The following is an 11,076-nucleotide window of genomic DNA, read 5'->3' on the forward strand; positions in this document are numbered from 1 at the left end:
GTATCTATTGGCAATGGTGTACCTGTACGGAAAAAAATCATGGCATAAAACAATTAGTAACACCGTGTCCCCCACAACGACACCAATTTATTGGAGTGTTAAACCTAACAAATAAATGGGCACAAAATTACTCCAAAAACATTGCTACTTTGCACTAAAAATGTAATACAAGGTAAGAAGGGTCGATCCACAGAGACACGAAACAAATGTTTATACCTGTTTTCATAAGGTACAAACATGGTCACATAAAGGTGGGGTTTATGTGCAATGAGTTAAACAAGTGAATAAAGCAATAAGTAAATAATCGACTAAATGAAACAAATTCACGATTTGTGAGGGCTTTAACTCTATGTTGGATAATTTAGCAATGTCATTGCAAGGATGATATGACATATACTAAATTATATCTAAGTTGGTACTTGAAAGTGTTAACAAGCTCTAACATTTCCCATTCACTAAATTGTCAAATTCAAAACAAGCTCTTTGAAAATAACCTAACCTTCTAATTTAAGTCTAAACAAACTCTTAGATAGAAATCAAAAGGTTGCAATTAGATTTATCTGAATGTTCCCAACAACACCCAATACCCCTCACAAGATCGAGAGCGTAAGAGCGTGTGAATAAGATATACATTAAATTCATTAAGTGGAAATCAATTTAATGCTTGTTACCTAGTCCAATTCACAAAACAATTACAGATTTTGCAATTAGATAACTTGAATGATCTAACCCTAATTTAAATAGCCAACAAGAACTACCATTAGAAACAAACGTTCAATTAAAACAAGATCCAATTCACTAGATAAAAATGGAAAGCAAACATCAAGTTACATGATTGAAATCACAACTAAAAAATTCAAGACATAAAGTTGGACAAACTAGGGTTCTAGCCACTCATGACTAGAACAAGATCACAATTCTAGGAAAATGAAATTAAAGTGCTTACAAAATGAAATCAAATGTTCACAAGTGTTAATCAACTCCAAAATTCTCTAGAAGATCGCCAAAAGTGCTCCCAAAATCGATGGATAGAAAAATGAGGTTGTTTGCCTCTTTTTGGAAAAGATGAGAAATTGGTACTAAACTCACGTCCATGTTTATACAGCCTGTGTAAATTAACATTTTCGTTTACACTGCCCGTGGAAACGCAAAAAAATAGAACGCTCAAACTGTTGTTGTGGATTTCAAATCCCCGGCCTACGGAAATTCATGCTTTAATTTTCCACTGCCATGGAAATCTCTAACTGCGGGATTTCCTCAATTTTCTACAACTTCTTCCTCTGTGATCCGAAAGCTGTGGAATATTGTCCGCACCTTCTAGTTACCTCCGTAAGTGAGTTCCCACCTTCAAAGGTTCTTCAAACATCATAAAATAGTGTGAGTAAAATAATATCATGAAATATCCCGAAAACATGTAAAATGCATGAAGTTAAGCCTAAATGCAATGTAATGGTGTGGAATAAAGGTGCATAAAATGCACCTAACACATGTACACACGGTTATTTATTTGAAGTCGGTGCATAAAACTAGTGTGTATATATTGTATCAATTCCTAAAATTAAATATCTATTTAAGGTACCTAATATTATTTTTTCAATTAAATTTCCGATTTTAAACTCTTATATCATGAATACTTTCTATTTACTATGTCTCTGTTATTTTTTGTTAGGTTTTAGTAAAAGCGAAATATCTCTTAAAATTCAATAATCGTTTATCGGATTTCGGACATATTTTTTGGATTTTTTTTTTTCAAATTCAAAATTTTGACATGAAATCTGGTATATTTGTACAAAAATTACTGTATTTTTATCAGAAAATACTTTTTTTTTGTCATATTCCACACATGTTAGTTATTTTTAAAAAAATATATACATTATATTATTTTCTTTAAATAACATTCCTCACATGTTGGTTATTTAAAAAATAAATAAATAAATTTGATTATTATCTTTATTTTTACGTCATATTATTATTTTATCTTAAAGAAATGGAAAAAAGTTGAGAGACGGCGACGCTCTCCTTGACCCACGTCAGATATTCATTTGCCATATACATTACCCTCGGCCGCTTCCGATCTCTGTTCCTTCCATTTGTTTTCTTTTTTCACAATCCGGTCGATATGGCGGCATCCTGCCACCGAATCTCCACCGGCAACGCCTTATCAACTGATGCAAATTCGCATATACAAGCAAAGCGGAACCGACGACTATCCTCTGAATCACAATTCCTCTCTACTCCAAATCAATGGCAAAGAGGCGGTATCGTTCTGACAACGAGTAGGCGACGGTGGCTGATTGAAGCGGTGCCACCGGTGGAACGATTTGAAGACGACGGAGGAGAGGAGAAGAGGAAATTAATAAGTACGGTTTGCTCGTACGCTTTACAGGACAAACAGGACGTTGTCGGAGATGAGGATGCGGAGTCGGTCGAAAACGTAGATCGAGATTGGAGGCGGAGGAGGACGGAGGTTGCTGTGGCGGCGATTGTTACAATGGCGCTAGGAGTAGGGAATCGAGTCCTGTATAAGCTCGCTTTGGTTCCATTGAAGAAGTACCCGTTCTTCTTAGCTCAGCTCGCCACTTTCGGGTACCACAAACCGATTCCTCTTTCTCTCTCACACACACACACAACCACACACATTAAAAAATTGAAAATGGTATCTTTGAACATGGCTTCTCGTCACTGTGATTTTCTAATATTTTATTTAAAGTTTAATATTGTTTTAATAGTGTTGGATGTTCGATTTTTAACCTATTATTAAATTTAGAATGCTAGGATCCGCTGCACTATTCCCAAATCCCCTTCCACCACCATAACTGACCTCCACTACCACCACACACATGAACGCATTATTTGCAGATTTAGTGGAGAGAGAGTAAATAGTGGAGGTGAATAGATGTCCATTAAATAAAAGTAAAGGGTGAAAAATGAAATGATGTTTTAATTAGTAGGTCCATATGAAAATATCTATATGGTTTATGGAATGTGCAATAAATACTAAACAGTGAGTGGTTTGGAAACCAAAAAAATAAATCTGAGTGGTTTATTCTATGGGAACCAAAATGAATTGGTTGTTTTTGTTTGTTGGGAAGAAATATGTTTCTTTAAGAAAATACGATTCTTCATATATTTTTATTTTTTAATCTTTTATTTATTTTTTGTTTACAGTCATGGAGTGGATTAAAATTATAGCATGACTCATTAAGATTTATATTAGTAAAGGTATATTTTTGTTTCGGATAATCACAAAAATGTTCAAAATGAGAGGGGTGAGTACAGAAAATGACAATATTTTGAAAAGAACATTATTATTTCGTAAAATAGACTTTGTGAAATTATTTTCATGCGATTTATTAAAAGTTTTTTTCAATATTTTTTTTTACAAAATTATGTATTTTCTCAAAATGATATCATTATTTCGTAAGACATAAATTTCCAATTCTTTTTAAAGATTTTGTTAGTGGTGAATATTTATAAAGCAAATTTGCAAAAAATATGTATAACTCGAAAATGAGTAAAATGTCAAAAACAACATTAAATATTATATTCGAATAAAACGTCAAACTTTTTAAATTGTTTTACAACTTTTTTATTAATATTTTCCATGCTTTTTAATCTTGTTTTACTTACATCTTTCAAGTTTTCTTTGAATTTTTGTGTAACACTTTAATCTTTTTAAAATTTGTGTACAAATTTTCACTTAACCTTTTTCATATTGTTTTTAATTTTTCAACTTTTCTTTAAACTTTTTACAACATTTGAACATATTTTTTTCGTGGTTTTTCACAAAAAAAACTTTATAAAATTTATCATGAGTTGTAAAAAAAGTTACGAATTCGGATGATTCGATTTTTTTAAGAACAGGTTTATAATAAAGGGATAAAACATCAAAAAGTTAAAATTAAATAATATAAACAAATATAACTTCAAAAAGAAAAAAATTAAATAAAACAAAACGTTAAAAAATTAAATAAAAAAACACTATAAAATCTATATATTTGAAGAAAATGACAAGAAAATTAAAAGATATTTAAATAAAAAATAAAGATAAATAAAATAATAAATAATGATTTAGATAACTTATTTAATGTTATTAATAGCCTTTAATGTTATTAATGTTATTATATTATAACCTTAATTTAAGCATGTTTGCAAAAAATAACAATGAATTTTAAATACCAATCTTCTCTATTCTAATAAAAGAATAGTTTTATTCTCCTTTTGACATGTGTCACCATATTAGGCCTCATAATTAATGCATATTTTATTTTTCTTTTGTCATGTGTCACTCTATTATGTCTCCTAATTAATACATGCAACTTGCTAACCTATTGAATCTCTATTTCAAATTTTAAATTTTAAATTTTCCACTCTAATTATATTAAATTAATAACATTAGAATGAAAATTAAATAAAATTAACACAAATTATAAAATGATATAATTATACATATTTATTTAAAGCAATGATTATAATTTTATATAACTAAAAAATCTCTTAATGAATAATTTATTTAAAATAAGTGATTAATAATTTTGAGTTTTTAATATTAAAGTTTAATTAAGTTTGTAACCGTGGTTTCCACAGGTTATAAACTAGTTTATTATATATCATTTAACCAGTTAAAATAACAAAACAAATCAACTAAATACATGTATACAAAACTATAGGCTATAGTTGCACAATATCTAAAAAACAAAACTAAAAGCCGTTATATTAATTTAAAGATGCCTCCGGCAGCAAATCGTTGTTTAGAAAAAAAAAAGTATTGGTTTATTTATAGTGTAGAAAGTATTGATTACGTCACAATTAAGATTAATTGTTTAAAATAGTAGACTAATGTGTAAAAAAATACATTTTTTTATTATATTTTGATTAACAACGTTTATTATATTAGAGTTTTAATAAAATTTTATACTATAATCCATTTCGTAAAAAGAGACGTTTGACTCATTCCTGAATTGTGATTTATTCATTATTGCTTATTGCTTAAAGCAGAAATGGACCATCTCGGTAAACCCAAAATTCTGCACGTCTATTAACGTGTCACGCTTACCAAAGAAATAGAAAAAACTTTGTTTTACCTCCTTCATTCTTTATTCATAACTTATTACTATTATTGGATTATAGAATATGATAATTGATAAAGGTTATTAATTGGGGTTGGCTAAAAAGACACCTTATATTGTAATATGGACATCATAATTAATTTTTTAAATATTTTTATTGGCTGAAATTGTAATGTTTTCCGAAAAAAACTTATTATAAGCAGTTAATTATTGGTTGACTTTTTAAAAAGTGGTCAATGTGGTGTCCAATGGGTGTCTTATTACACTATTTTATGTCTGCTATTTTTTTTTTATATAACAATTTGTTTATTAGATGAAATATACAAATACAACATTTTACCTATACCTTTTTTAACTAATCAAAACGTCATTGCATAATTTGTGTAACTTGCATAATTGGTAAAAAGGGACGAACTGAGTTTCTTTCCATATGTTTGGCTCTAAAATTAAATATAATTGCATATTTCGTCTAATAACCTATTTGCAAAATAAAATAATAAAATAAAAATTACACCTTTATGTTTTAGATTCTAAAGGACCTCCCTTTAAATTTAATCTGTCCAATTAATTTTATTTATTCAGAGGCGGGTGCCAATTTGACTAAGAAATATATTTTGTTTTTTGTTTTTTTTTAATCACCTTTTAATATCTTTTAGCAACTTGCAGTTTGCTAGAATTTGTTTTTAGTATTTAGTACTAATGGTATCACACAACACATGGAAAACCACACTAGGGTTGAACTTTTGTTGCATATTGTCATATTAAAAAAAATGCAATGAGGTTCGAAATCAAGATCTTTAATAATATATATATATATATATATATATATATATATATATATATATATATATATATATATATAAAGTGAGAATGTCACTTAATAAAATTATAAAATTATAATGGTCCTGGATCGAATGAGTACAACGTATAATGATATCTTTTTAAAAAGGATGTAGTATAATGGATGGGATAGACGTGATGAAAGTTGGAGTTAATGTGTATCAATCCTTTTTGCTTTTTGTGTTTTGTTAGGTAACTTTTTAGAACTTCTAGTGGAATCTAATATTTCCCTTTTTCAAATATTTATTCTCATTTAATTTTTGATTGGTTATATGCTTATACATTTTTTTTGCATCATTCCATGTACTTCACTCTTTAAAGATTTGACTTGTTACGCTTTTCTGGTTCATTTTCATGAAAATTGTAATATCATTTATTTGTCGAAATGGAAAATAATAAAATAAAAGAATTTTTGGATCCAAATTGGTACTTACTTTTGTGGGACAAAAGATTACAATTTCACGGTTATCAAAAAAGGTGGACTGATACTTACTTTTGTGAAAAAGACATAAATGCCCTTCTCATCCTGCTAATATAACATTTGTATGGACATTTTTCAGATATGTGGCAGTGTACTTCTCCATCTTACATTTCCGATACCGAGCTGGCATTGTTACTGATGAAATGCTTTCCATGCCAAAAGCTCCACTTCTTGTTGTTGGTCTCTTAGAAGCTCTTGGTGCTGTTTGTGGAATGGCAGCCGGAGGTAATAAATAATCCAAATCAAGTTCTTTTATATTTATGTGCAAAAGACGTAAATGCCCTCCTTATGCTCATTATCAAAATACACTCCCATGCAACAAACATTGGCATGCAAAAACTAGCTTATTTTTTGAGCTTTTTTAGGTTGTCATGTTAGCTGCTAGCTTTTTAAGGGGGTGTTTGTTTTAGCTTATTTTTCAAGCTTTTTAACTTATCAGCTTATTTTTTGGGCTTATAAAAAATTAGTGTTTGGGTTAGCTTAAGCTTAAGCTTATGAGCTTATTTTATCTAAAAATAAGCCAAGTGAAAACAACTTTTTTTTTTTTTTTCCAAATGATTAGCTTGTTTGTCTATATTTACCATTTTACCCTCAACCCTAAATAATTCTTCTTTTCCCAACACTACATTATTCTCCTTTTTAGTCATTTTACAAAAATAAGTTAATCTAAACACTATTTTTAAAAAAAAATTATTAGCTAATAAGTTATAAGCTAATTCAAACACTTATTTTATCTTATAAGCTCATAAGTTCTTAAATCTTAAGATCATAAGCTCATAAGCTTAAGCCCAAAAAAATTAGCTTACACAAACACCCCCTAAAAAGCTACTCAGACCAGCATTCAATGAGCTTATTGAGTATTTTTTTTTCCAAATTTCTCCAAAATATACTCTTTATTAATTATAAAAAGACTCAACTGTCTACATGCCTTTTCATGTCATTTCATATATTTCAGCTACTTTATCATCATTTCTTATCGGTTAACAGCTAGCTTTTTTCATCAATTAACAAGCTTTTCAGCTAGTCTGCCAAACAGATAGCTTATAAGTTTATGATCTTAATTTACTAACAACATTCTACCATGATCATTATTTAGTCTTTAGTACTTCAATTTTCTGTTTTTACAATTAAAATATTGAAATAAAGATATTTTCTTTAACATGTACATCTTTATTTCAACAGCCGTTCTTTCAGGAGCAGCGATTCCAATTTTGTCACAGGTAACTTGGGGAAACTTTTTACTGTAATTTTTCTTTTTTCTTGTCATGAAATTGTAAATATTGTTGACTGGATTAGATGCTTAATATTTTCAGAGCTTTCTAGTTTGGCAAATCATCTTGTCGTATATTTTTCTTAAAAGGAGATATAAATTCAATCAGTTATTCGGATGCTTTCTTGTTGCCCTTGGTGTCGTTATTACAGTTGCCAGGTATTTTTCCATCAATAACATCAACACCATACATGAATAATATATTTCCAAGGGTGTTTTTGTAATTTTCCCCTACTTCTTGAATCTTACAGTGGATCTAGTGCTGGTTCGTTAATGGAAGCCGGTATATTTTGGAGTCTTTTAATGATCGTTTCCTTTTTATTTCAAGCTGGTGACACCATTCTAAAGGTCTGTAACTTCTTTTATGAAATTTATTTCTTCTAATTTTTTTAAATTTAATGTAATCATCTTCATGTTCATGTGTTCCCTTATTGTAGGAAGTCATTTTCTTGAATGCGACTAAAAAGTTAAAGGTGTGTATAACTAATTAACTATAAAATATAAACATCTAGAATTTTTCTTATATAAGCTTATATTTCACAAATTGATCAATAGGGAGGCTCTGTGGATCTATTTGTTTTAAATTCATATGGATCTGCATTCCAGGTATGTTATGTCTATTTTCAAAAGTTTAACTCTATTCAACTTAATAGACTTAATGGGACTTTACAAAATCAATCGATCAAGATGTTAAAAAGAAAACTATTAGACCATATCCGTGAAAATCAACAAACCACAGGGACTAAAAATGTAATTTATCTTTTTGTCAGGCGCTTTTTATTTGCCTTCTCCTACCATTGTTGTCAAGGTTATGGGGTATCCCTTTTCATCAACTCCCAAACTATCTTTCAGATGGAGCAGCTTGTTTTCTAAACATTGGCACTGTATCAAGTGGTAAGAAAAATTAGTTTCTTTCTCTTTTCAACTTTTTGAGAATTGAGATGAAAGAAACTACTTACGTCGCTTTACAATAACATAAAAACTTATGGGAATTTTACAAGCTTTAGTTTATATATATATATATATATATATATATATATATATATATATATATATATATATATATATATATATATATTGTTATAATAGGTAAAAAAATTTACAAGTACATTGCTATTATGAGTAAAAAGAAAAGTAGATAACTGAATTGATTGGAAATTGACTGGTAACAGGATGTGAGGGAGCTCCACTACTACCATTGCTTTTTTGTATAGTGAATATGGGGTACAACATATCATTGTTGCATCTAATAAAAATCTCATCTGCAGTCGTATCTTCTCTTGCCTCAACAGTTTCAGGTATGTTGTATTTTCAACATTTTTTTCTTATTATATTACTTATTAGGACATCATACTTTGAAAAATCTACCAGAGTATTTGAGTAAAAAATTTCATTATATTTGGCTGATGATGCTATAAATGGTGGATTTTCTATGTAGAAAGAAATTAACCAATAAATGGAAGTACGTTTTAACTATATTTTTCATATAATACTTATGTCTCCAATCTTATTAAAGTTGCAAAATATTCACTCTACACATATACTATTTACTATTTATGTACGTGATAAATGCAAGAAATGGCAATGTACTTCCATCTATTTGTTTATAAATTTCTGTTATAATATGGTATTTTCATATTTTTCTTTTTAATGCATTATATTTTGCAAAATCACACCTAATGATAACAATGTAATGTTGTAATTTTTTTATAAGAACAAAGTTTGTTTTGAAAATCTACATGATTATCGCAGTGGAAATCTTTATACTGATAAATAAATATTTTTTTGCCACATGTCCCACTCTCATTGATTTCGCAACATGTCATTTTTCGGTTATTTTTAATTAATTTTTTTTCCACATAGCATTTTATTGGTTTTTTGTTTTTTATTATTTTCTTTCTTTATTGTTTTTGTAATAAATGTCTTTCAATTTAAAAAATTCAGTAATTGACTCGCTTTCCTTATAAATTCAAAATCCCCAAATTCAAAGAAGTCTTTAGAAATCTGTGATTTAGGACAAAGAATTCTTATTGGTAAAGATTGAAGTACTTAATCAACCTGTGTAGTACACGAGTCTCACAACTAGTTGCTTTATATCTGGATGATATTGCTATAAATGACAAATTCTTCAATGTATCATGTAAACAAAAAAAATGAAAGTAGGATGTTATAAACTTATAATAAACAAAATAATAAAAGTACGTTGCTATTTCTTGTACTTAACTATATATATCTCAATTCAATACCTTAACGTCTTTGAAACGTTGATTGCAGTTCCAATATCTGTGTTTTTGTTCACGTTGCCATTACCATATTTGGGGGTGGCGTCTTCCCTCCCACCAGGGTTTATAGGAGGTGCAGTGGTGCTTGTGATGGGGATGTTGATTTATGCATGGACACCATCCACACGTGATCCCATTCCATCACCTTTCACTACATCATGATCATTACAAAGTTTGTAGCTTAGAAATTCGTAGATTGTTGTTGTTGTCATAAATCGGCCAATTTAGTTTTGGCTTTTCCGATTACCTCTTTCTCTATAAATGAAATGAAAAAAAAAAAATTGGCTCTTTAAAACTATATTTCCTTATATAAAGCCAAAAACATGCATAAATGAAAGTGACTAAGCATGGTATTGACACAATAGGATGTGGGATATATGTTTAGATGGTTGATATGTGATATTGAAATATGTTAGTTTGTTTAATTAATTGGAAATCTAAGAAAGTAAAAGATAGAAGTTGATGGGAATGATGGATATGATTTATATAGATTGAAATGGCGACCTAAGAATGTATAAGATTAGTGATTAGTTCAATTGATTGATTATCTTTATTTACCGGTAATCCGACGAGTTAGAGGTGGAATTTTTAATTTTTTCCTATGTGATAATAAATGGGAAAAGTGGTGTGTTACTTTTGTAAAAACAGAAAAATGTTTAAATAGTCACAGTTAAGACGAAAATGTCAAATAAAAAATTACTTGTAAAATAAGATGTAAAAATAAAACTGATTTTAAAAAACATAAAAAAAAAAGTTATAAAAAAAAAGTTTGGAAAAACTATAATCAATATTACCTGTTAAAAAAATATGTAACTGAAGTTCTAAAATTAATTTTAAAAGAACCTGAAAAAATATTTAAAACAAAAACCTAATTTTAATAAATATAAAAAAAAAAAAATAAGTTTTAAAAAAAGCTTACTAAAGATTGTTAGGAAGAAAAAGTTAATATCAAAATTTTTAAAATACCATAAAATAGGCTGAAATTGTAATATAGAAAAGTTGTGGGGAAGTTATGATAAAAGTTTGTGTGAATGGCAATAAAGTCGTTAAATTAAGCACGAAAATTTCGATTTTTATACGGTAGTCATTTTTTCCAAGTTGCAATAAAGTTACTAAGTTTAGCAAAATTTCAAT

General features: G+C 28.5%; 1 protein-coding gene across 1 annotated transcript; it reads left to right on the top strand.

Moving 5' to 3' along the window:
* The first annotated feature begins 2,013 nt into the window (after positions 1 to 2,013).
* Positions 2,014 to 10,237, top strand: LOC145086441 (protein CLT1, chloroplastic-like). The gene is made up of 10 exons (XM_079024200.1): positions 2,014 to 2,586; positions 6,470 to 6,615; positions 7,573 to 7,610; positions 7,704 to 7,819; positions 7,912 to 8,008; positions 8,098 to 8,133; positions 8,216 to 8,266; positions 8,431 to 8,554; positions 8,833 to 8,958; positions 9,935 to 10,237. Exons 1-10 carry the CDS (start codon positions 2,120 to 2,122, stop codon positions 10,102 to 10,104), a joined length of 1,371 nt encoding a protein of 456 aa, XP_078880326.1. The 5' UTR covers positions 2,014 to 2,119; the 3' UTR covers positions 10,105 to 10,237.
* Positions 10,238 to 11,076: the final 839 nt, after the last annotated feature.

This window comes from Lactuca serriola, chromosome 2, assembly GCF_051521515.1.
Source record: "Lactuca serriola cultivar US96UC23 chromosome 2, Lser_US96UC23_V15, whole genome shotgun sequence".
NCBI classification, from domain to species: domain Eukaryota; kingdom Viridiplantae; phylum Streptophyta; class Magnoliopsida; order Asterales; family Asteraceae; genus Lactuca; species Lactuca serriola.